This window comes from Lissotriton helveticus, chromosome 7, assembly GCF_964261635.1.
Source record: "Lissotriton helveticus chromosome 7, aLisHel1.1, whole genome shotgun sequence".
NCBI classification, from domain to species: Eukaryota; Metazoa; Chordata; class Amphibia; order Caudata; family Salamandridae; genus Lissotriton; species Lissotriton helveticus.
Window position 1 is genome coordinate 564,571,789 of NC_136068.1, and position 27,777 is coordinate 564,599,565.

A 27,777-nucleotide genomic window follows, 5' to 3' on the forward strand; every position below is an offset into this window, starting at 1 on the left:
AGGGATAGCATGGGAACAGAGGCAGTTACATATCTTTTGTAATAGACAACTCTTTGCTCCAGCCACCCTTGGAAAAGTTCTCTCTTCTGGACTGCAGACGGCACAAAAAAAACTGTAATTAAAAAATAAACACACCCTAAACATTCACAAAATAACAATTATTTTATAAAAAAACACACACCCTGAACGCGTTCCATTCTCTTGTCCCTAGTACTGGGGTTAAATTAATTTTAAAAGCGGCAGCAGCAGAAGTGAAATGGACTAGAAACACTGGCAATTCACATACAGTAAACAAGCTGATTGCAGCAAAAACACAAAAGTGGATGCCTGCTTGTGTCCCGGGGGAACTGCAGGACAGCTGATCGCATCAAAAAGACAGAAGTGGATGCCTGCTTGTGCCCCGAGGGTACTAACAGCAAAAATAAAGCAAAGCATTCGCGAAACGGCATTTTTGTTGCTAAGCAGCAAAATGGCGTGGGATTGTCTACAGTCCCTACGGACACGCACATGCTGTTTGCTATGGACAAATGGCAAGAGCAGCCATGTTTGTCCATGCAGACCCGTGCATGAAAGCCCTCGACTAATTGATTCCAAAAGGTACTCACAATAGCAAAAGAAACGCATGCGCTGCTTTCGCCAAGCGAGACCTAAAAAACAAAAATCACATTTTCCTTACATTTCTTTCTGGGATCACAGCGCCGGCACACATTTCCAACTACCCAGTGGTCCACTTGGTCTCCTGATAAAAATGATACCTCACTTGGGTGGGTGTCCAATGCAGAGTCAGCCTAAAAACCTATATAAAAAAATATAGCTCTTAGAGCCCCCTGTTAGTCTGAAAATCACCTAGCTGTGTTATTCTTGCACTGTGCTATATTAGGTTAGCATTATGAGGCTGAGTTAGTAGCCGCTGCCACATTTGTAGGTAACCCACTGAACTGTCCTAATAGAATGCAGGCTTAATGTATAGCCTGTGGCTCCAATTTGTATTTCGCAATCTATATTAGACTGTGACTGAATTAAGTTTCATTATATATACTGCTTGCTTCAGCAGAAAGCTGCTGGAGTACATTTTCTCCTAAGGTTGGGCCTCACTGTACTAATGAATGTATTGTTTGTACTTCTGCATACCTTTCCCATAAGACGAGGCCTGCTCCCACTGGCTCAGCTACAGGCACAAACAGAATGACATTGCAAGAGAGATAGTGTGTACCCGGTCTCAGACTTTTAGTTCATCCTTGTGTGCCCTCTTTGTCTCTTGCGGTCTTCTGTGGAAAGTTACTGGGTGTGTGTCTAGTGCTCCTGCTGAAATGTATAATTGTTACTTCTATGCCTGGGAAGCCAGTCCCTCGGCAGACATCTTAGAGTGCAGGTCATAATGGACTCCTCTGCAGAGTATTGCTAATAAAACTAACTGCTTGTATTCTCTACTGTCTGACCAACTCTTCATTCTTGGGGAGGCATAGCAGGTGGTTGTAAGTAACCTGCGTGGCCCCTAAGGGTCACGTCCTTCACCACTCAATCGCTACGTTTTTGGCCATTCCCAGTCGCAGGACCATGAAGTTAGGTGTCATTGTACTCGGGAGACCGAAGGGAACGCTGGGTGGTACGAAATATGTGCCGGCGCAGTGAACCTCTGCCTTTGAATGCACAGCAAATGTGACTAGGTAAGAACAAGATTTAAAGGACTGTTTACAGAAAACTAGTACTCATTGGAAAACAAGGTATGCTTCACAAAAGCCACAAACTTAAGCTGGACAGCCTAAAACAAATAAAGTCAGCAAATAGAAAGCAAGCAAAAGTGAGCTACAAACCACAAAGTCAATGGTAAGCAATGGGGAGAATGCATTTCCAAGGTAAGGTTTCCGAATGACCCCAATATGTCTTTAGTAAGCCAGACAGCTGCACTGTCTGGGAGGCTTCAACCGAAAAAGGTAATCTATTTGTGTTTGGGATTTATGGACATGGGAGTAGAAGCTGGAGTCTTTTCTCTCCAGGTGCACCACCCTCCACATGTTTAGCAGAACCAAAGCCTCCAGTCTCGCTTTTTAGAAATCACCCACATCATGACTGCTGTTACTCATCTTATGGAGTTCTTCTGACAGAACCATATCAAAGGTAACCCATGTTAAAACTGTACCAACTGCCTCCCTCTCCAGTTTCTCCAAAAATTCCACCATAAATTCAGGCTAGCCTCGATTCAATGCATAAACTGAGGCAACCATCAATGGGATGGCTTCTGCAGTCCTCATGAGAAATATTTACCACCCCGGTTCATTCTTAAGCATCCCGACATGTGAAAGGGAAACCTCCTTCACAAGCATGACAACTCTAAATTTTTTCTCAAGTTCGAGGCACAGTATTACTAAGGAAATTTCTTCATTCATAGTCTCACCTGATACTTTCAAAGCAATGCAGCTTCTTGTACACAATTTATGTCACATTCCATGAAGAGAGATGATCCTCACTCTCTTACTGGGAGAATTCAGCTCCTTCACATTAACCCCTTCTATGCTGATGACGGCCCCCGTCCGTCATGCACTGCGGTGGGCGTGTGCGGATGGCGGCTGGGGGCCGTTATGAACCCGCCCACTTATTAAAAGCGCCGCCCAGGCGCAGAATAGCGGCCCCGCCCAAGGGGTTAAAAGAAGCTATCTGTACCATGGTGTCACTTCACTCTAGCCACATCCCCTCACTGGTCTTACTTATTAGTGTGGGTCTAAATTGCACACTACCAACCATATAATGATATTGTGGCCCACCAAAAGGTAATACAATACTGTGACTTGGTGTTATTTGTTCAGGGGAGAAATTTGCATTTAAACAGCAAATCTGACTCCAAACGTGTAGACTCAAAATGGAATCCCACCAAAATCAAGAATACGAATACCATGGAGTTGCAAACAGTAATGCTCATTATACCTATTGAAACAATTCTGTTTCCGGACTTGGCTTCATAAAAGTTCAACATTATTGAAAACCTTAACATACCAGACTCCAGACGCTCCATCTTCCTTTCAAACTGGGTGCTGTTGTTTATCTGGGCCATCTTGCCAAGGTTCAAGGTGTATGTAGTCTTTCCAAAAGTCACTGAAATGCTCTTCTGGTTTGCTTGCTGTGCAGTCTCCAATTCAAGCATAGTTTCTGGATCGTATGGAGTCCAAGAGCCATCATCAGCCTCCCACTGCCAGACGAAATCTATGGTGCAAGGGCAAACATAAATAAGGGCTTTTCTGACAAAGATGAAAGGAAAATGGTGAAGTAATAAAAAGCAGTTAAGAGAAGGGCTAAACTCCAAACTCAGTGACCATGAATGGGGCACGTTTATGGACCAGTTTGACATTTGCCTCTTCCAAGAGACATGATTGTTGGGACCAGCCCATAGATCAGGTTTCATATAATTTACCATAAAAGGCATCCCATAAAGGGGTTGGCCTTCCATCAGGGAGATTATTAATCTGGGTGAGCACAGCGTTGGCTTGTAAAGTTAAACAGATACCACTAATCTCAAGGGATCTATTAGCCCTAACAATAACTGCAGCAGTGGGATGTCATTTAGTTTATAATAGTCATAATAGCAGCAGAAGGAAACATTCTGAATCAGAAACTTTACACAAATTGGAGACCAACAAACTGAGCCATTGTTTATCGAGTAATAATAGCAGGGGCATTTAACACCACGTATGAGCCATTAGATGACCTACCGTCCTCAACCTGACAGGAGGATGAGAAGTTTGGTATGCACACATTAGTTTTCCCACCAATTACGATCTGGACTGCCACTGCTCTTCACTTGGCAGCACTCACTGTATCTTATGGCCTTACCGCACGTAATGGGTGAACAAGATTGGATAGATTGGGGACATATACGTACAACAGAGCTAGGTGTACAAGCAGCACTGACTACATTACGATTAGCACAACCTTTTGGCCCGCCCTGGTGGACATGGTAGTAATTGAAAGAATGGTGGACATGGTAGTGATTGAAAGAATGGAAAATGATCACAATGTGCTGAGTGTATCACATAAAGATCTACATCAACGATCGAAGGGCCGGCTTACCATTTAAGAGATTGTTCCTTAACAGTTTCAGAAAATAGGACATCTATAAAGAGGTTGTATATAACCCAGCATCCTGAATCATAGCAAGTATTTACACATATGCTGCAGACACTATAGAGACTAAAGCAGGAATGTATACTTACCCAATGTCTCTTAGCTATCTCTGCTCACATCAAATTGTTTGTAGCACTAGGGGTGCATTTCACTAGAGCCAATAAATCTAATTGAATAAGGGGTCAACTAACCTCTAGTTCTCAAGAGAATGTAGGAAAGCTAAATGTATCCCAATTGAGTCAATAGCAAGATTTTAAGCTATTGGCATTGTATATGGCAATGCATTTAATAATATTAAAATGCATTGTAATTCACAATACCAATAGGTCAAACTTTAGCAAAAGCAAGACATTGTATTGTAGGGTGCGGTGTCACTGAAGTGGGCACATGCTCAACATTATAGTTAAAAAAATAATTCAACTGAGCGAGGTGTCCCTAAAGCCAGCACTGCGCTCAGCATGCAATTTGAAAAAAATAAAATAAAAGGTGAAGGAACGAGCAGTGTCTCTGAAGTGGACACAAATTCTTCTAAAAACTAATAATAAAAAAAAAAGCTTTGCCACAGCAGACTGAAGCTGAACTCAGACAAGACGGAGGTCCTCATTCTCGGACCCACCCCATCAGCCTGGGGCAAATCTTGGTGGCCCACATCGCTAGGCACAGCCCCGGAACCCACAGACCACGCACGCAACCTGGGGGTCTCCTCGACTCCACCCTCTCCATGAACAGGCAAGTCAACGCCGTCTCCGCGTCCTGCTTCAACACCCTCCGCATGCTCCGCAGGATCTTCAAATGGATCCCTCCCGACACGAGAAAAACCGCCACCCAGGCCCTCATCACCAGCAGACTCGACTACGGGAACGCCTCTACTCAGGAACAAGAACCAAGCTCCTGAAAAGACTACAACAAATCCAGAATGTCTCGGCACGAATGATCCTCAACATCCTCCGACGCAGCCCCATCACACCCCATCTGAGAGGCCTGCACTGGCTCCCCGTCAACAAGAGGATCACCTTCAAACTCCTCATCCACGCACACAAAGCCCTACACAACACCGGACCCACATACCTCAACAACCGACTCGGCTTCCACACCCCCACCCGAAGCCTCCTCTCAGCCAACCTCGCCCTCGCCACAGTTCCTCGTATCCGGAAAACCACCGGCGGCGGCAGATCCTTCTCCTACCTCACCCCCAAGACCTGGAACGCTCTCCCCACCAGCCTACGACAGACTCAGGACCTGCTAGCCTTCAGAAAACTCCTCAAGACCTGGCTCTTCGATCAGCAGTGCCCCCCCCCTCCCCCCAGCGCCATGAGACCATCACGGGTATGTAGCGCGCTTTACAAATACCGTGATTGATTGATAGTGCCGTGAGTGCTGTGGGGGTTGGGGGCGGACACTTTAAAAAAAAAACTTTATTAGGATATCAGAACACAAGACAAAAAGCAAAATAACAAATACAGCATAAGAAGAAACTGTGACTGATGCCCCATTTTTTTGTATTTTCACACCCCACAACCCCACCCCGGTGGATCCTTCCTCCTAAAGAAAACGATTAAACAGATCTTTTTTTACATTTATTTTTTGTAAGTATTTTATTGGTTTTCAACTCAAACATCCTCCCCCCATACAAGGTCCAACCTCAATACAGGCAGTTACTGGATACAGTGCGCATCTTCATTGTCTACAGTTGGGTTGGCGTCTACCCCATTTTCAACATCAGAATGAACATTCCAACCTCCCCTCCTTGTTCCTATCTTACCAACACTACTCATATCTCATACATCCACCAATACGACGGAAGCCCAACATGGTAGTCCCTGAAGTTGGAACCTCATCCGCCCCCCTCCCTCCCAACCCCTTTGTCCGGTGTGCTCTATATATTCTAAATCAGAATGTCTAAACATTAACAACATACTAGGGTACCTCAATATCGTAATACGTTTGGACTGCTTCACAATATCCACCATGAGCGAACCCGCCTCCTTCACCCAACAACCCCCCACAACCTAGCTATATTCAGTGTGCCTCATCTAGGTCTGAGGGGACCCCCAAGGAGTTAGAGGCCGAGTTCGGCTCCGGCAGTGTCAATGTCGCCACTAAAGCTTCCCATGCCTGTGCAGTTTCCATCGCCTTTTCATTATTCGCTCTCCGGGCCTGTTGGAGCCTGACCACACTCTCGCTAGCCGCCCAACTCATGAATTCCGTTTTCCAGCGCTCTATACTAGGGCCCTGTGTGGACTTCCACTTTCTCGTTGGTTCCCGTTTGGCCAACAGCAAACCCAGATCGATGAATTTACTCGTGACCTTGGTTCGCGCTGTATGTGGATACCAGTGCAGTATGCATGTACCCATATCGGGTTCTATCTGCCTGTCTGTCACCCCGCACAGGATCTCAACCACCTCTTCCCAGTATGTGCAGAGCTGCGGGCAAGCCCACATCATATGCTGGAAGTCTGCAGCATTCAACCGACATCTAGGGCAACATGTGGAATCCACATTAAAATATTTATTTATCTGTCCTGGGGTTAGGTATGCCCTATGTAATATGTAGCAATGGATACGTTGGAATCTAGCATTCCGCGTACCCTTCCACGCCCTTTCCACCAATTTAGACCAAGCAGACTCAGGAATCTCTTTACCAAATTTACCTCCAATTTTTCTCGCAGCTGAGTCAGTGGGTGAAGCCCCTCCTCCACCATTCACCGATAAAGGCACATTACTGTCTTTATCGTCCCTGCGGCCATTACCACATATTGACATGTCGGGGACAACTGTGGCTCCATCAACCCTCCTCCGCCCCCCCCCAGTGTTCCTGTATCGCTGCCACCAAAGCGGCATGCAGCAAAAAAATCACCTCCGGGCAATCCGTATCTATCCTGCAATGTCTGATAAGGTAGGAGAGCTCCTTCCTCGTACAAGTCCCCGATCATCTGCAACCCCAGGTCTTCCCACCCTGCTAATGCCGACCAATCCCCTCCGTGCCAAAGGGCTGTACATATTCCAAGGGGTATCTCCAGTGCATACGGGCGAGTCCCACCCACTCTACGTCTACTTCTATTCCAGCTAGCCCGTAGCGCTTTCTCTTCATTTGTCAACCCGCAACCTCTGGCCCAGAACCACGAAAGACAGTATATCCCGCGGGAACCAGCGATCCTCTGGGCCATCTGGTCCCCTAAACTCTTGTGCAACACTGCAGCTGGGCCGCCAGGTAGTACAGTTCGAAGTCTGGGACTGCCCATCCCCCCTCCGCTCTAGGTCTCATCATCGTAGTCAGGGCTACCCGCCTCCTGCCGCTCCCCCACAAAAACCCTCCTACCATAGTCCTGAGCGTCCTAAACACCAGGCCCGTTATCCAGATCGGCAGCGTCCTGAAGTTATACAACAGCCTAGGCAGCGCCACCATTTTCAGAAGCGCTACCCTTCCTGCCACTGAGAGTGGCAGAGTACTCCAAAACGTCATATTTCCCCTGAGTCCTCGCACTGCCCTATTCACATTGCCTTCCAAAAGGTCTGCCTGCTCATGATAAATGTTAGTTCCCAGATACGGCAGGCAGCATGGCTCCCATCGTATTCCATGTAATTCGTCGGGGATTTCCATTGCTCGAAGCGCCGGGAACAGACAAGTCTTCTACCAATTCACACACAACCCCGATACCACACCAAACGCCCCCAGCAGCATCCTCGCACCCGCCAAGTCTTCACCAGGGCCCGCCAAAACATCAACAGGTCATCTGCATAGAGCGATATATAATGCATGTCTCCATGCATCTCCAGCCCCGCATAATGCTTTCCCGATCTAGCCTGCACCGCCAGGGGCTCAATCGCCAGTGCAAACAGTAGCGGAGAAAGCGGGCAACCCTGCTGCGTCCCTCGTCCCACTGTACAGGAAGCCGACACCGTTCCCCCCCCGCCCCCCCCCCCCGTCCGCACCCGAGCTGTCGCCGATGTATACAGTATTTGGGTCCACCTCACAAACTCTTCCCCTAATCCCATCTTGCGCATAACCTGAAAAAGAAACGACCATTCCAGGCTATCAAATGCTTTTTCTATGTCCACCGAGAGAATCAAAGCAGACGGTACCAGGCTCTGGCAATTCTCCAGGATCCGCAGTAGTCGCCTCACATTAACAGCCGTATTACGCTTAGGGATAAAACCGGATTGGTCTCGGTGTATCAGTTGTGACATATATGGGAGTAGGCGGGACGCTAACATCCTGCTCAAGATTTTGTAATCAGTCGTCAACATTGAAAGCGGGCGATATGCCTTCATATCAGTAGCTTCCCTTCCAGGTTTCAGAAGGGGGATAATAATAGCCTCTCTGGTGGTTACAGGCAACCTTCCTGTCTTGTATGCTTCCTGATAAATCAATTGCAACCTTGTGGCCAAGCAATCTGCATATTTGGCATAGAATTCTATAGGGAGGCCGTCCACCCCAGGCGTTTTGTTGCGAGCCATTTGTTTAATCGCACTCCTAATCTCTCCTACTGTAATCTCACCTCCCAGCAGATCCCCCTGTTCCTTGCTCAGGCTTGGTAGAGCGACCTCCTCCAAATAACTCCGTATATCATCAGGGCCCTGAGTCAGCTGGCTACTGTAAAACCCAGTGTAATACTCCAGGAACAGGCCGTTTATCCCCGATTGCGTATGCACCATCTTCCCGGTCAGGGCTATCAAGCCCAATATCTGCATTCCCCTGGGGGCCGGATTAGCCAACCACGCCAGCAGCGCGCCCGATTTATCCCCCCTCGGCATGCATTCGAGCTCTATAGCTCTTGTAGTCAAAGGAACGCAGTTTCTCCACCTGAACCGCTACCTCTCTCTAGCTTCCGAGATCGCAGCTTGCACCCCTGGGTTCCCAGGTCGGACCCTCTCGGAGTCCCGCAACCGGCCTCCCGCTTTCTCCAAGTCCGTCAAAATCGTTTTTCGTACACCTGCCACCTTACTAATACAGATCTCTCTGGTCACAACCATAAACGCATCCCACTCATTCGCAAGTGAGGTCGCCGTCCCCTCGTAGTATTGTTCAATACCCGTCCTCAGCTCCTCCCCAAAGACCGGATCTTCCAACGCTTCTGGTCGGAGCCGCCAGGTCGGTATGACCACCCTCTCCTGACACCACCGTATTCGCACTAGTAATGGGTTATGGTCATTTAACGTTCTTGCCAGGTATTCGCTACCCATCACCTTGGAGTGAACCACAGGGTTGCACATTATGGCATCTAACCGCACGTGCAGGTCATGGAGGCTAGAGTAATAAGAGTAATCTCTCTCCTCTAAATGCTGAGCACGCCACGTGTCAATTAGTTCCCAGTTGGTTTGCCACGTGCTTCTTGCCTTGGAGATCCTAAGCTCCGGAGCACCAGAAAGCGGGGGGTGAGATCTATCATGCCCCACATCCGTTATTGAGTTAAAATCCCCCCCAATATTGTTGCAATAGTGAGATATGGCGCTAGGCTCCCTGACAATTTCTCAAAAAAGGCCGGCTGATCCACATTAGGGGCATACACACTACATAAAGCTACATCTACTCCATTAAGCCGTCCCATAACCGTCACATATCTCCCGTCCGGGTCCACTAAATGCTGCAGTGGCTGAAACGGGACCCCGGCGCTAATCCACACCAGGACCCCCGTGGCAAAAGCAGAATAAGTCATGTAGAATAATTGCCCCCTCCATCTTTTTCTTAGAGCCGCTCCCTCAGTTAGATTAAGATGTGTTTCTTGACGGAAAGCTATCTGTACCCCTCGCCGCACCAGGTAAGCATGCACCTTGTGTCGCCACTGCATCGTTTGAAGACCCCACACATTACAAGTTATACATTTCAAATCATGCAACGTCCCCATAGGTCAAGCCTTTCCTCCCTCGCACCCGCCCCATAACTAGGAGCACACCGGTGTCATCAATTTCCCAAACCCTCCACTCCAACCCATCCCAACTACCCCCCCCCCCCCAGAACAGGCCCCACAACATTGGAACCCATCCAAACTATTACCCAAACACACCCACTAGGCCCCTAAGGAGTCAACCCACACAAACTTACGGGAGGTAAGCCCTAGGCTTCAGAGAAGCAGACACCTAATCGTCTGTCATGCCACGCTCAACCCCCGTATCACTGAACCTGACCCTGCGATGGCCGTGGAGTTATGAGGTCTTCTTCTACACATGATCCACAGCCCTCCCTTATTCCACATCTCTGGAAAATCAATTACCGTTCAATTGAGTCCCTGAGAAGCACCCTCTCCTGACCCCCCCCCCCACCCATTATTCTTAGCAGGAGCAACCAATGTCTACATCACCCATCCACGATCTCGTCGCTGTCCCAGCTGTCACATGGGGCAGCTTCTGGCTTTCAACCTCCGAATGCTCATCCTCCTCTAGGGAGCCTCCTTCCGATTCTGTCCCTTCTTGGAGCGGGTCCTTCACCCTCCTGCGAAATAGCCGTGACAGCCTGCAAAGCAGCCATGCGTTCCATCTCCGTTTGCGTTGTCGTCGGTCTCTGAGCCATCGTTTGGCAACGCCGATTGCGCCTCGGTCTTCGCGGTTGAGGCCTCATCCCGTCCATATGCACACCACTCCCCGGTTCACCGATTCCTGCTTTATACCTCTCCAACCAGTCCCAAGCCTCATCGGGGCTTTCATGGAACGATGACTTGTCATCCACCGTTATCTTTAGGTGCACAGGAAACATCAGAGAGTATTGAATGCTCTCGTCCCGCAGCGCTCTCTTGACTGCCACAAACGATATCCTACGGCATTGGACCTAGAGTGTATAATCTGGGAATAACGTGACCTTGCTGTTGTCCACTGCATACGGGCCCGACCTCCTGGCTTGGCTCAACAGTAGATCCCTGTCTTTGTAATGAAGCAGCCTGGCCTCTTCCGGGAGACAACGGCTTGGCAGAGACCCTATGGGCTCTTTCCAGGGTGAAAAAGGATATCAAGCCCTCCGGGGCGACGGTTACCTTTAGCCAATTTTCCAAATATTCCACCATGTCTGCACCTTCCACCCCTTCCGGCAGACCTACCACCCGGATGTTGTTCCTTCGATTTCTCCCTTCTACATCCTCCGCTCGCTTCTCCAGGGTCCGCAGGCTATGTTGAAAATCGGGCATGTGCGCTGCCATTGATTTCTAAGCTGGTTCCAGGCCCTCAATGGCTACTTCCTTCTGCTTCACCCTATCGGCCGGCTTGATGTGGTCCGCACGGAGCAATCACAGCCCTTGCGTCACATGGCCAATGTCTTTCTGCAAGGCTTTCCTATTGTCTGTAATGGCTTGTAGTATTTGGTCAACCTGCTGCTGGAGCATCCCCTCCGAGCGTTGGTGTAGTCTATCTCTTGTTTTTCCTTTGACCGCCGTTTCGTCGTCCTGTTCCGGCGGCGCTCCCACTTGTTTCCCCCTTGGTTTCCCCATGACCTCTTCGGACTCGGGGATCTCCCAACAGCCGAGCTAACACTGTATCAACTCCTTTCCGCTACAGTTCACTCTGCGTGCGTACCTCAGGCAGATTAAGTGTTCCCAATTCGTCGTTCGCCGCCCTCCTTCAGATCGGCCCACTCCGCCAAGGTCGTTCACCCAGTCCAGGCAGTCCGTTCAACACTGTGTTTTCGGCTCTCCAGGAGATCTACCTTCCCGTAGAACCCGACAAATGCATCCGCTGGGCTCAGACCGGCCTTGCCTTCATGCTGCCCCGCCCCGGCAATGGGCTACGTCCCGGGTGTATATAAAGGGGTCTCTATGTCAGCAGCAGAGCCCGCATCAGGTCAGCAATTGTCAACTGCGGCGCTCTTCTGATCGGCCCAATGCACCCCACCACTTCTGTGCTCAGCACTGGTTAGCGCACAGTGCGGCCCGCAGCAGTATCAGGAGTCCTTCTGCTGCATTCACCAGCGCCGCGGCCTCGCAACTGCAGTGACTAGGACGCTTTGTATCGAGGGCATCCACCACCCCTCCCAATGGGCCTCACAGCCGCTCCTTTGGCTTTCCCCTGTCGTGCCAAGCCCTCCTACAGCTTCAGAACGCTCCCCTCCGTGGCTCACTGCACTCAATTACGCTGACATCGACGCCCCAAGAAGGGAGGAGTCATCCTTTGCGTGCACCCAGCCGCTATTCAATAACAATGCCCCTATGCCTAGACGCCTTATTCTCCAGGGTCCGGTATGAGGTCCCACAAGCCACTTTACTCAAGCCTGCCAACTTCAAAATCCACCAGAAGGAGGAGTCATTCTCTAAGCCTGCCAGCCGTCTCCCAGCTCCAGTGCTCGGTAGCCTATATGCCTCGCCCTCCAGGGCCGGTGAGTGCAGGCAAACCGCCGATATCCTCTGCCCCAGTATGATGCAGGGAACCTCAGTGCTGTTCTCTACCTGGGTCTCCCAGTTCAGATTCCCACTACGTGCCCTGGTATGCATCCCAGCTAGGGACAGCAATCCTGCTCTCTGACTCCCACTGGGTCGCCTCCGTCCCTCCAGGCGTCTCTTCCAGGCGGAGATGCTACCGAGGGAGCCTCGCTGCCCGTCAGCGCCACCACACGCATTGCTCTCCACTCCGGCAGGCTGCTGGATCCGCGCTCAGGCAAAGAAGGGGGAGGGGGGCCCCACTCACCGTAATTGCCGCTCTGCACCACGCTGCAGCAGGGCACAGGTCTCCGCCACCGATTATGCCACAGGAGCCAGCCTCCCGACAGCAGCGCAACACTTCCAAATCCGCCTGCTGCGCTGGGTCCCCATCACCACAGCCCTCCGCTTAGCTGTTCACACCGCCATCTTGCGTCTCCCTTGGCGGCCTCTCACCGGGACTGCCAATCCGACTGAAACCCTCCAATTCACGGCGTCAAGCACACGTCGGGCCCCCAGGCCTCAAGGCTGCCTCTACCAGCAGCTCCGGTGGGCCCCAGCTTCCACAGTACCCATCAGAATCCCAGAGCCACTGACGCCGCCATTTTACAGCCTCAACTCGGCTGCCCTCAAATCTGCTTTCCGCCCAGAAGATCTTCTCCGCAGTTACTCCCCAGGTTGCTCAGTCGTCTAGGCGCATTCCTCCTTCGTTTCCGAAAATCAGGGGCTTTGCGCCCCTTAATCAGGATAATTACCAGGGGCGGAGCTGAGCTCTGCACTCAAGCATCTGCACTCAATCACCTCGTGGCCACGCCCCACGACAAAACAGACCTTGACAACAAAAATGATATACTGTACTGAGACCCAGCCATAATCATACATCTCGAACTATATATCAATCCTTACTTAACCAGTTAGTTAAAGACAGCTACAAATGTTCACCTTTTTCCCTTGCCCGCCTGCCCCTTCTTTTATATACAGAGATCTCCCAATTATACGTAGATTAGATTTTACACACATGTTCTGTCGGGGGTCTGAGTCAAGCCATGCCGTGGCCACACACAGGCGGAATACCGCCATTGCAATAAAAACCATTTTCCTATTAGTTTCTTCCATATTTGATTAGAGATCCTCAACATTATGACCTGCGGGGTCAATGATACAGTATAGCCCAAAACAGACTCCAGGCGTCGTTCAAATTTAACTAAAACTTGGAAAAGACCTGGGCAGGTAGCAAACATAGGTGTGCTATCCGCAGCCAAAAGCCCACAGCTTGAGTAATGTATCCCTGATGTGCCCCCCCATCGGTATATACGTGCCGGGGTTACGTAAAGATTACACCAGGTCTTAAAACATTGTGCCTACAAATTGGCTGAAATACACGATGTTTGGCTAAGCAACAGGGAATCCTCACACTCCCCCATGTCCCGCGTGTAGACTTGTTTGCCATCTATCAAAGTGCCTAGCAAGATCATCTCCCATTTTTTCGTTTATTAATTTGTAAACAGCCGAGGTAACCGGATGATTACTATTGATCAAATTTAATAACGGAATACGATCCCGATTCAAACATTTTTTGGCAAAAAAATCTCGGATTTGTATATATTTAAAAAAATCCTTATTCTCAATACCAAATCTTTCTTTAATGCATCGAAAGAAAGTAGTTTGACACCGTAAAAGAAATCCCCTATATAATGAATCCCTTTTTAGCCCCATCTTCTAAAATATGCATCATGAAAAATTTCCGGAAGCAAAGTATTATTAACTAAAGGAGAATACCGATGGAACCGCCCAATCTCGAATCTTTTCCTGACCGTAGTCCAAACTTTATAAGTCCCTAACAAGATCTTGAACTTAACCCTTTTATAATATGCAAAATCTATCTGCCTCAAAAGGAGACCCCTCGCTTCGACCCCATATATTAATTGAAAACTAGAAATTTCTGAGCCCCCCAGATTACCCTCATTCACCAACTCCCCCAAATACTTTAGTGTTATTGTCCAATAATAGATTTGAAAATTAGGGACGGACCAGCCTCCTCGATCTCTCTGTAATGTAATATACCCGAGTGCCCGTCTTGGGCGCTGCCCCGCCCATAAGAACCACAACACTACCTGGTCAAATTTCTGGAACCATATCTTGCTAACTTCCAGGGGTATAGCTCTGAGATAATATAGTATTTTGGGAAGGAACATCATTTTATTGACGTTACATCTTCCAATCAGCGTCAAATGAAAATTATTCATCCTCCTAGAGTCTAATTTATTCCAAAAAGCATACCAATGGTGGGAGATTCAGATCTACAATGACTGCAGGGTTAGAGCTCATCTCCACACCTAGATACCTAGCACTCGACACAATACGTTGATCTGTAAGAACAACCTTATCGTTAATAACTATTTGCGTCTTACTATCGTTCAGGAGATAGCCAGAGATCCTGCCAAATTGTGAGGTTAAAATACCTATTTCCTTTAACGCCTGCTGCGGTGCAGAGGTGGTAATAGCTAGATCATCTGCGTACCCTAAAATGTATACGTCTCCCCCTCGAGCAGATATTGGAAGGATTGATTGGTTCTCTTGAATCGATCTTATTAACGAATCAATATAGATCACAAATAACAAGGGAGAGCAAGGACACTCTTGTCTGCCACGCCTTTTGTTAATCTCTTCCGACTGTATTCCCATCAATGCAATTTTAGCAATCGGGTCCTTATACATACTTTGGACTGCTCATAAGAAGCCCTCCCCAATTCCATAATGCTTCATAACTGCCCATAAAAAGGGCCAGGAGACCCTATCAAATGCCTTTTCAGCATCTAATAAAATTAAAGTCATAGGGTTTCCTGTCACCTTAGTATAGTCGAATAAAGTTATTGTCCTACGAATATGATCTATTGTTTCCCGACCCGGGACAAAGCTGTGTTGCTGGGGGGAGACTATTTTTTTAATTACAGATGCCAGCCTATTGGCAAGAATCTTAGAGTAGATTTTAACATCGTTGTTTATCAATGTGATTGACCGATAAGCCCCCAGATCCGTGGCCAGTTTGTCTTTTTAAAAAAAAAATTTTTTTGCAAACCTCCAAGAAACAGGGGGAGGTTCCCCCCTCTGGATCAGGCCAAACATCTCCAGCATAATTGGTGCCAGCTGTGTTTGAAATTTTATATAAAATTCGCCTGGGAGGAAATCCGTCCCGGCCGCTTTACCAGATTGCACGGAGTCTAGCGCAGTAATAATCTCTCCAAAACTGATTGGAGCATCCAACATTTGACTGTCTACAGTGGTGAGGAGATCTATTTTCACCTTATTGAGATATCTAGTGATTTCTGCCTGTAGCCCAAATAAATCTCTAGCATCCTCAGAATATAACCTCTGATAAAATTTCTTAAAAGCGGCAAGAATTGCGCCTGAATCAGTCACTAAATCGATGTCAGGATCGTTAATTCCCACAATCCGGGTTTGTGCTTCCTATTCCCTCACTCGTACTGCTAGAGTATGTCCCACTTACTCATTACTCTCCTACACTTTAGTCCGCCATGCAAGATATCTAGCCGGGACTTAAGCAGAAGAGATCTCCGTTATGGCAGCTCTAGCAATTAAAATCCTGGTTTGAGCCAAATCAATATCCCCTCCCTCTGATATAACTTTAACCCAGTTTAACTCGACTTTAGTCAGCACCTCATACAAAACGTTTAGCTTACTTCTCTCTTTCTTCTGAGCCTCCCACCCAAACTGTGTGGTCTCCCCCCTGATACCAGCCTTCAGGGTATCCCACACATTCTGAAGACTAATACTGCCCAGGTTCTCCTTCAAGAATCTGGTGATCCACACAGCCATACGTACTATATACAAATTGTCACTCACCAGAGCCCTATTGAAGGTCCAACTAGCATCATTTTTCTGACATGTATTATTTATTTCAAGAACCAGAGGGTTGTGGTCGGACATTACCCTAGGGAACTTTTCAATGTTATAACCCTGTGCCAATCTTTTAGAAATAAAGAAATAATCCAGCCTTGAATGTGATTGGAGTGGGGCTGAATAGTAAGTAAAGCCCGGATCCTTGCCTTGTGTTAATGCCCATATATTCACCAACCCATGCAATTCCTTCAGTTGACTGAGAGATCTAAAAACTTTTGGCTTGCGCCCTTGATAGCATAGCTCCGGATGATTGGATATTGCGCAATCCAGATTTATAATAAAGTCACCACACAGTATAACGGGCAGCGGCCACCCCACCAATTCAACTCTCAGCCAATCATACAGTTCAGGGTCATCTAACACCGGGCCATATACCGAACACAGCGTAACCAGACTTTTATCAATTAAGCATTGAGTAATTACCCATCTACCATATTTGTCTGACATGGAGTGCGAAAAAGTTGCCACCCCGACATGCAAATATTGCCATCCCCCTAGTCTTAACCTCCTGCTTAGACCATGAGATCTACTGAAACCCATCCAGCTCCATAATCTTGCTTCTGCTAGCTCCGATGTGTGTCTCCTGGAGGCAGATTATATCTGCCTTCTGGAGTTCGAACATCTTCTTTTACTCTTCGCCGCTTTGCTGGATCATTTAATCCAAAAATATTGAGAGTGGCTATCCTAACACAGCCCATACTTAATTATACATACACCAAACTAAAAACAGAAAAGGGAGAATAATAGCCGTAGTTTAAAAAAAACATTTCAGAATACCCCCAACAAACAAACAACTTCCAGTTGCCCTTCCCTTAAAGTGGATCCACCCATCCCCACGCACCCCCACACCCCTCACTAAGGCAAAAAAGGTCACCAGACCCTTGTGATGCCTCCCACGTTGGTGCGCCCCCTGTTGCTCCCTGACCTAACGAAAACAAATGAGGAGCCAAGCCCTGTCTGTCATCCCTCCCCTATTGCCCGCTATATTTTCTTCCATACACCTATTCAAACAAGCATTTACAATGCAACGGTTTCGCCTTTGGAAATGTTAAAGCTATTTGCAATGTAAATGACAATGCCATTTATTTATCTGTTTTCAAAACCAACACATAAATACAAATGTTGTCATTTACAATGCCAATAGCTCAAACTTTTCCAAAGGCGAAACCGTTGCATTGTAAATGCTTGTTTTCCCTTGTTGACAGTCAAGAGTTAAACTGCCCTGGGGGTTACAGTTAAAATAGCGTCATCTAAGCGCATATGCAGCATCTCACTGCTAATGGGCTCGCAGCTAAAATCTGTTTTTTACCATAACAATGCAAGCAGCAGAACGTGTATGGAAAAAACCAGCGTGCTGGCGCCTTTCTTCCTGAGGCCATCCTAGAAGTGGACTTGATTTGGGTGGAGCGCAGGAGGCAACACTATGACGGGCCCTGCATGAACTGGTGCAGCACGTGCTGTAGAGCTGCCCCGGGAGCACTGCCAGTGTCGCAAGCAGTCGTGAGCCGGTGCCCTGCATGAACAGGCGCAGCACATGCTGCAGAGCTGCCCCAGGAGCACTGCCAGTGTCGCAAGCAGTCGTGAGCCGGTGCCCTGCATGAACAGGCGCAGCACATGCTGCAGAGCTGCCCCAGGAGCACTGCCAGTGTCGCAAGCAGTCGTGAGCCGGTGCCCTGCATGAACAGGCGCAGCACATGCTGCAGAGCTGCCCCAGGAGCACTGCCAGTGTCGCAAGCAGTCGTGATCTGGTGGCCTGCATGAACAGGTGCAGCATGTGCTGGAGAGCTGTCCCGAGAGCACCGCCAGTGTTGCAAGCAGTCGTGATCTGGTGGCCTGCATGAACAGGTGCAGCATGTGCTGCAGAGCTGCCCCGGGAGCACCGCCAGTGTTGCACGCAGCCGGGACCCGCACGCGCAGGAGCGCGCTGGGACATGCCCAGGCTGCCAGCTGCCCTGCACGCGCCCCCGGGAGGCCGCCTGTTCCTGGGTGTGAAGCTCGCACGTCTGTTTATGCTACATTTGGCAAGTGGTGCGGAGCGAGTGAGATTTTAATTAGGAGTCTGGCTTTAAGTGGATGGAAGTAAGAGTATTAAGTAGAAGTAATTGTTCCCACGCAGACCACGGCCTCGTGTACAAACACGGGGACACCTCCTGGGGTCTCCGAGGGCCTGAGTATTTGCACAGGGGGGCTGCACAAAAGCCTGTCAGGGTTGGAAGCCTGTGTGAAGCGCGAGACGGAGTTTAGTGGAGTCAAACGCCCGGTCCGGCAGGCCTTGCATCGGCGGCCGGGTCATGGGTTTAAGTGTCTGCGCGTCTAACCGAGGAATTAATGGGCTTGTTTTCTGTGCTTCGGACGTCCAGCTCGTCATCCTTCGCAGCGTCGACCAGCCCTCAGGGTACAGATGTTATGAAGCAACTCGTCACATGTCTGACATTTACTGTGATCATGCTCGCCTTTCAGGCAGCCAGGAGCTGCTGCTAAGTATGTCGTGGTAGTGCAAATCCGCGTAAAGTAGAAAGATCGCTTAACGTTGTCTGCTGCCATATGGGAAACAAGTCAGGTCCCGGGCCGGCCAGCCAATCACAGCGCGGCCCGGGAATGACGTCACGGGGGTGTCCCGGGCCGGCAGCCAATGGCAGCGCGGCCCGGGACAAAGGGGCGGGGCTTAAAAAAAGCACCAGAAACGCCCCCGAATCGCGTTTTCGAGTGAAAGCGCGATTGACAGCCTCTGCCTCCCAATGGCTAGCCTCCATTTATGGAGCTAGCCAATGAGAGGCAGAGGCGGTTCTAACATCACTACTGAAAACAAAAGATTTCGAGCTGGGAGGGGCTTCGCCCCTCGCCAAGTCGAAACCTAAAAAACGTATACATTCATCCCATCGAGAAAGGAAGCTAAGAACCTTACCCCAATCCCCCAACTACTGAAACAAATAGCAAAGGAGAGACATCTGAGAAAGACCGGAAAAAACAAATAAGACAGAGCCAAACCCTCCCCCCCCCCCCCCCAACCACCAGACCCCTGACTTATAATTTTCAAACAGAATACAGGCTCGCCTATCACCAGATATCTCATTTAAATAATAAAAGGTGAAGGAACGAGCAGTGTCCCTGAAATGGACACAAATTCTTCTAAAAACTAATAATAAAAAAAAGTTTTGCCATAGTGCCGTGAGTGCTGTGGGGGTTGGGGGCGGACACTTTTAAAGTTGGAGTGTCATAACGCTCTATACGAAACGCGGTGGGCGTGCTGCAAATACAAAAAAACAGCCACCATTGTTTGTCCCCATAGTCAATAAACAAAGTAGGGCTCACCCACATATAACACAGTCCGTGTAACAACAGAAGTAAAAGGTCCAGTCATTATTGGAAGTAACAAATGCGAACAAGGAGGAACTGACAAGCCTATTTACGAATCACAAGCCAGTATTTACGAAGGACAATGACAAGTCAATGACAAATATGGGCGGAGAGTGGGAGGGGCTTCCAGTGCATACTCCAATTCAGCATGCCTCGCAGGGCACGCGGCGCATGCGCGCTGCCCTTAGATTCGACATAAAAATGACAAAATAATGAAGACCATCACAAATTGTGCTGCATAATTTGTTCTTTTCTTGACGCATAATTTTCTCAACCATGCCACATAATTTGACCTTCCCTGCTTATTCGTGCCAGTGACCCGGCCTATAAGGCATGCCTAACAATGCCTCTCATTGTGATGCGCTGATATCATTTAAAGTTCAGCTACAGAGCTCCACTGACTTGTAGACCAAGCATTTGCAAGGCAATAGGTGTCGCATTACTTTACAATATGTTAGAAATCTACGCCTAAGTGCAGGAAGTCAAAAGAAACTGCAAGCTTAAAGAAAGCAAATGAGGAGCTTTGCTAATGAAAGGAAAAACACGTAGCACAGTCCTATATAACAAGGCAGCCTAGGCTGGTCCACCCTGTTTGGTGAAGAGTCAAGCATGAACTATTGTGACTTCGTACTATTGGGCCTATAACTAAATCCTCCACCAAAGGTCCACCTTACATTCACACAAGTAGTCTCAGCCCTCCGTGTGCTCATTATACAAGCACTGGACCAGATAGCTATTTCTACTGAATGGAATTGGTTTTAGAGCTTTGAAAGAAACACAGAAATACGTGGACCAGACTAAAAATCAAAACAAGACGGAATCGCAACAGACAAAGGATGCTTTGATGAACTAGAAAAACGTCATAAACCAAAATGACATAATCAGGTCACCACCAATCATTACAGTCCTGTAAAGATGTTTAGAAATTAATAGAAATATGAACAGAGAACACAGCTAACTCATTAGCACCTATCTGCAGGAAATCAAATGGTAAAGCGCAATTCTGCAGCACAATTTGCAGGAGTAATGCAGAAAAGGAAAAATATGTATGCGAATCTCCTACTTGAACTGATTTCTGTGCAGTTCTATGGGTTTTCGTAAATCCTCAAAAAGAAACAAATGATAGGAGAAAATCTGCGGGTACTCATTCTTGAAGCTATACTATTAAATACACGATAACATGCACAAATGTCCTTATTAATAAAGTTAAAAAAACTACTTTTCAAATTCAGAAAAGTTGGTTGCGAATTTATAAATGGAATTACTCACACAATATGTTTCTGTAACGAAAACCTACTCCTGTGGAAAGAAAGTGGTAATTGAGTACTCACAAAGCGCTGTTGGCCTTTTACTTCCCTATAAATAGTCAGATTTCATCCTAGGAAAGATAGGGGTTAAACATTTTTCTGGGAAAAGGGGGGTTGAGGGATACCCTGAAAAATGACTTTCATGTATAGGAAAGGATTTCTCCACAGTAAAATATTGTCACCTTGCAGACAGAAAGGGTAAGAAAGTTAGCGAGCTCATTTGTGGCTATATGCTTGCACGTTAAAAGGGAATTCACATTTCTATAGTTCTGCGAGGAATGCAGCAACCGAGGTAGGTCTACAGATTTGCAAACTGAAATTTGAGAATTTCTTAGGTGGGAGTTTATAAGCCTGTCGGTTTATGTTCACTCATTTCTATACTTTGTGACTCGAACCCTTTACCAATATGCACATTTCTCCTCCAAAAGGCCGGTCATACGTTTGTTTTTCAGTAGGAGAGACTATAATTTGCCTTCTAATGTTTCCATGCTCTGGAAAATGAAATTTAAAATAAAAATGTGCCACTGTTGTGTTGTCTGAATTACGGGTCACTCACTTTTTACCTTAAATAGATTTAGAAAATCAAAGTCCACTTGTCTTACCTGCCTATGAAAAAAATGTTAAGCTGTTCATTTTAAATAGTGACATTTCAGTACAATAAAGATTGGGTTCTTCATTTGCCCCGGTCACACTATTCTTTTTAAGTGAGGAGACGCAAGTGTCAAGCGACGAGCAAAACCATGCTCTTGTGTGCTACAACAATGCACACAACGGGAGGTATAATAGTTTCAAAAACAAGCCTTGTTTGGTGTAAGATGATTAGATCAGCCAAGAAAACAGACTCAAAAACACTGCAGATCAAGGAGAGGCCCTAAACAATAGCCCTTTCTAGTCAGCCAATGACCACCGACGCTGGAGCACCGTGCTGTCATTCTATAACATGCGCTCCTCTGCAATAACACCCCTGTTAACTGGAAATACTGAAGATGAAGAACGTTTTTTCAATGCTTTCCCGGAGACTTCAACAAGCTTTCACCAATGCGCGAATGCAGCCTTGTGTTTATTTTTGCATCACGCTTTCACTTTAGCAGTTAAAGTGAAAGCGCAATACTAAGATGAACATACGGCTGCCTTTGCCAAAGCTGAATGAAAAACATAAAGTGCTAACAGACTAATAAAGAGACAGTGTAACGTCGCAAGTAAAAGATCCAGTCCTGATGGGCGGTCCCAAAAGGAGACGGGGCAGTAACAAGGAGGTACTAAGAAGCCTCATTCTCAATGGGAAGCCAGCATATACCAAAGACCATGACACCAGCCAATGAAAAAAATGGGCGGGGCTTCCACTCCACTTCTAACACATACCCTACTACAATATGCCTCGCAGAGCGAGCTACACATGCGCGCTGCAACGCTAGGTGAGACCTAAAAAGGGGGACAGGGACATAATAAAAGATGCTAGGGCTAACTACAGCAACAAATTGGCTCATAGCAAAAGCTCCTGGGAGGAAACGAACTGGTCCAATCTCACTGAAGCTGCAAAAAAGAAGGACCACAAAGTGTTCTGGCATATTATAGCCCAAAGTAACCACCAGGCACAATCACGTGTAGAGCGTTATATACAACCACGGCGCTGGATGAAACACCTTGGCGATTTATACTCAGCCCTTCAGATATATGAAGGCCCACAAGAAGTGCCACTCGTCCAGATCACAGTGCACAACATCAAGTGTCTCGTTTTTACATTAGGAGATACCATACTTGCAATTAGCTCAATAAAGCGGGGAAAGGCACCTGGTCCCGATAATATTCCCTGGGATCTGTACCTTGCTGTACATATGACCTGGGCCCCGTACACTAACAAGGTATCAAATGCCATAGTGATGGGGCAGAGGTTCCAACAGCAGGTTAGAGACGACAACAGTCCCGTTTTATAAAAGAAAAAGGGAGGATCCAACAAATTATCATCCAATTAGCTTAGCTGGCGTCTTGCAGAGTTTTTTGCAGGCATGTCCTGGAAAATGTCCAGAGATGGATATTTGAGAACAACGTGCTTATGCCTTTACAAACTGGGTTCAGGAATATGGTGAGCACAATAGTCCAGACTTTCTGGTTCTTTTTAATGTATTTGAAGACAGTGACAACGCAACAGGATCAGCTGTATGTAGTATTGTAGACCTACGGTCTTCCTTTGACATTCGCAGACACAAATTATGGGCAGTGCTGGACGAAATGGGGGTGGTAGACAATATTCTGTCACTACTCATCCACCTTCATTCTGATAAGTATGCCTAGGTGAGATGAGGGCCCGAGGGGGATCTAACAGATGGTACTGCAACTGTGCAGTGAGTGAGACAGGGATAAGTACTTGCATCCACCCTCTTTTCCCTGTATGTCAATGGGGTCACTGACCCCATTGGCATACAGGGTAGTGAGACAGGGATAAGTACTTGCATCCACACTCTTTTTCCTGTATGTCGATGGGGACACTGACTATTAAGCATAAACGATGCCCCAAGAATGGCAGAGAGCAAAATTGCAGCATTGCTCTTTGCAGATGATGCACTGCTCATCTCGAAGACACATATGGGGCTTAAATCCCTGAATGACAAGTTTGTGGGTTTATGTAAGGAACAGGAGCTGGAGCTGAATCCACAAAAGATTAAGTGCATGATGTTTTGTCCTTATAAACTGCACAAACCATAAAGGCGGAATCTAACTTTGGGAAACACAATCACAGAAAAAGTCATAGACTTTGAATGCCTAGGTGTAAAATAGCCCAGCAATATGTTATGGTCACCACAAATTACTAAGTCAATTAGCCCTATAACACAGTGCGTCGGCTATCCTAAAATACTTTGGCTCAACAGGCTCTAGATAAGTTTTGCAAGCATTGTAGGTATATAAGGCAAAGGACCTGGGTGCTGCGTTATAAAGTGCTGAATTATGAGGTTGCAATGACGCAGAAAGCCTGATTAGAGTGGAGAACACATTTTTAAGATTGATCGTAAAATTGCCAAAGTTCTCCCATGCAGTCAATACGTCATAATATGGCCATAAAAGTGTAGAGGACAAAATCTAATTTGGACCTATCCCATATTGGTGTAGAATATCTGGCGCCATATACTGAATCTGGGCCGTGCCTGTATCATTTCATGGCTCAATAGAGTAAAAAAGTGGCTGGGTACTCTCAGGATGAATGAACTGTGGACCAACCATGCTTCTGTAACCAGAGAGAAGCGTTTTTCGTCTCATGTCCAGGAGTCCTAGTTGCAGTAGGTACGCCCAGGAAGTAGCATTGACTGCTTACAGAACTATAAGACCAAACTGGTATTCGATCCCTTTAAATATGACCACCCCCCTCCGGCGCAGCAAGACAAATGTAGATTAAATTCAGATATGGAGTTTCACCCCTGAAAAGTTTTACATGCAAGCGGTCCACCAATAGCTCTCTACCCTTAGTAGATATATGCTCCTTCTGTCAATTAATACGTGAAACGGAGGACCGCTTCCTTTTTTCTGCCATTGCCATGTAAAGCAAAGAAGGACGTGGTTAGTACCAAATTGTAGACTCCTGGGTGTATTTCAATACAGGGAGGCCCTATGCTTACTTTAATACAATACTACCAGTCCAATAGCGATGTCTCTCTCTCACGGTTCGTTTGCCAACATGGCAATAGTGGAGAAAAATCATGGGAAAATTAGACCAGGCAATTTGTTTTTAGTAAAAACAAGGATAACATTGATATACCTGTAGATATAAGTAAAACAGCAACTCCCACCACTTCCACTCCTGGCGGCGAGGAGATATATATATTTGTATCTGATATTTATTCTATGAAAAGTTATTATATACTTTTTTGGGGTCTTGCCCCTGAAATAAACATTATGACTGACTTAAGAGAAAGAGGTTACATGCAAGAATTCATATGAATTGGAGGTAATCCCCAGCACTTACAATGATCGTGGTTCCCAGCAGCAACACCTATGCTTCTCTCAAAACCAGACTGCATGTTCTTCTGCACCATTTTTTTCAGATCAACTCGTAGTTTTACATTAGGATCGGGTGAGACAGTGACAACAGATTTCCCTGCCCTGAAAAAGGAAATGACATCAGTTTGGGTGTTACAGCATCACAATGCGATAATGGAGACAGACAAAAAAAGCTGATCAACTATATTTCATGAAAACCAACAACTAAAAGAGGGGCACAACCGTTTTAATTCCCGCTTGACAGCACAACTATCTGCAAACCCAATTTCTGTCAATTCTTTAAAATATAGGTGGCTTTGGCTGCATCCAGAGAAGTATTCACCACATGACAGTGGCTGTTTGATGTACCATTCTACCTCCCATGGAGAGCTAGCACTGTAATGCATATGGGACTATTTTATATTTAGATAGTACTCTGAATAATCTGATATTAAAGTATTGATCTCACAGATGCATTTTCTTCCGGTCGTTTTTTTGTGTTGTCACTGCAATATTTTTAGTCCGTTCCCAAAACACAAATCAGAGCTACTGGCATTGGCAAGTCATAATGTCCCTTTCAACAAAAAATAAAAGTATTATCAACAACCGTTCAGACAGCTAGTGCATTGAGAGATTGATGTGGAGATCTATGTGCAGTTGCAGGTCCTAGAATCGAAACTTAGCGGGGCATCTTTTCACCTTTCAGAAGCTGGTTACTTTAATTTCGTTGTGAGCTGGATAATAATCCGTAATCAACCACAGAAAGGAAACCTGGTTGTTGGAATGTACCATGGTCCTCTATGAATAAGATTCTAATCTACATTTGCATAAAGCAGCAACATTGGGGAAACACTGTGTTTGCAGGTAGTTGGGTTATGGGCCGCTTCTTACCAAAACTAAATTACCAAAGTGAATATATTTTAAATAATAACAAAAAGCCCATCAATCTTAGGATCTATATCTAGGGAGCTTACAGGTCTTATACGGAAAAGGGATTATGGGGGTCAAGTTGGCCCACTCTTAGAGGTCTGTCTGGTTGGGTTTAGATATCTTCAACATTGCAGGGTTGCTTTTATGTGGAGGGATGTAGTCATATTTGGCTTGCATCATGGAGGTCTGGAGCTTCCTTCTACCCTGCTGCAGTAATGGCACCTTTAGACTTTTGGGGGCCAGGATGCCCAGAACGCCCTTGGTATTCCATGGAAGGTATTGGCAACCAGCTTGGGCAGACCTCTGCCAGAGACGCAGATATGCATGGGGTAGCATTCAGACCCACATCAGGGAAAAACAGAAAAAAAGAAGTCCGCCACCTCCAGACGCCGTCACAGTTGCTTCAGCTGATCCTCAACAACAAGCAACCTTACTTTCTTCAAACTTGGGTATGCATACCTAGGGTTTACTAGGAACACTAGCTCAATATCTTTAGTGTTTTAAAACGCTGCAGAGACTCAAAAGGAGAAGAGAACACTGAAAAACACTTGAAAGACAAGGCAGCAGCGCCTGCCACCACAGGACTAGCTCAGGCATGTAGAAGTAAGCCGAAACTAGCGGTGCAAAAAACACAGCTATAGGAGGTTTCTAGTCTCTCCCATAGAAACCTCTATTGGCCAATATGGAAGCGATACTTAAAAAATTTGAAAAATCGGACACAAGAGAGAAGTACAGGCAGTCTGCTCTAGGCTGAAGGCTAGACTAGTTTGATTTCCAAACACTATCCCTGGAGATACAGTTTATAGATACAGTTTAAAAATTCTGGCCCTCATTTAGCGTACGGCGGACTATAGTTCATTCTGCCAGGGCAGTTGCAGTATGTACTAAGCTGCTCTAGTGGAATACATCTCGCTATTTTTAGGTCGAGCTGACGTTAGCATTCATGCGAAGCATGAATGCTGTCAGCTCGACAACTAATGTGATCCGTTTTTAGGAGAGTGGACACCAAAGTGTTACGAGCGTTTTCAGTGCCGGATTTCACCTCGGGAGCGCGCAGCATTGTCTGCAGTGGCAGTGTCAGTTTCGCTTTTTTATTACTTTCGTTTTTCCCGAGGCTGGCTGAGGCTGGCTTGGAATGAACAGGCTTGCCCCCGCGCATGCGCAGAGTAACTCACAGCCCTTGTTTATATTTGTTTTAGTTCCGTGATGCTCCGATCTTTGCCCCTTCCGAGTGGAGCTTCCGAGTGGAGCTTCCGAGTGGAGCTTCAGAGTGGAGCTTCAGAGTGGAGCTTCAGAGTGGAGCTTCAGAGTGGAGCTTCAGAGTGGAGCTTCAGAGTGCAGAGTGGAGCTTCAGAGTGGAGCTTCAGAGTGCAGAGTGGAGCTTCAGAGTGGAGCTTCAGAGTGGAGCTTCAGAGTGGAGCTTCAGAGTGGAGCTTCAGAGTGCAGAGTGGAGCTTCAGAGTGGAGCTTCAGAGTGGAGCTTCAGAGTGGAGCTTCAGAGTGGAGCTTCAGAGTGGAGCTTCAGAGTGGAGCTTCAGAGTGGAGCTTCAGAGTGGAGCTTCAGAGTGCAGAGTGGAGCTTCAGAGTGGAGCTTCAGAGTGGAGCTTCAGAGTGCAGAGTGGAGCTTCAGAGTGCAGAGTGGAGCTTCAGAGTGGAGCTTCAGAGTGCAGAGTGGAGCTTCAGAGTGGAGCTTCAGAGTGCAGAGTGGAGCTTCAGAGTGGAGCTTCAGAGTGCAGAGTGGAGCTTCAGAGTGGAGCTTCAGAGTGCAGAGTGGAGCTTCAGAGTGGAGCTTCAGAGTGGAGCTTCAGAGTGGAGCTTCAGAGTGGAGCTTCAGAGTGGAGC

General features: G+C 47.1%; 1 protein-coding gene across 1 annotated transcript in view; it reads right to left on the reverse strand.

Moving 5' to 3' along the window:
- Positions 1–27,777, reverse strand: part of PARP2 (poly(ADP-ribose) polymerase 2) — a 231,218-nt gene that overhangs the window by 136,339 nt on the left and 67,102 nt on the right. Inside the window, exons 3-4 of the mRNA XM_078652645.1 lie at positions 24,993–25,129; positions 2,992–3,198 (exon numbers count right to left, since the gene is read on the reverse strand). Coding sequence (XP_078508771.1) covers positions 2,992–3,198; positions 24,993–25,129 — 344 coding nt within the window. The remainder of the gene's footprint in view (positions 1–2,991; positions 3,199–24,992; positions 25,130–27,777) is intronic.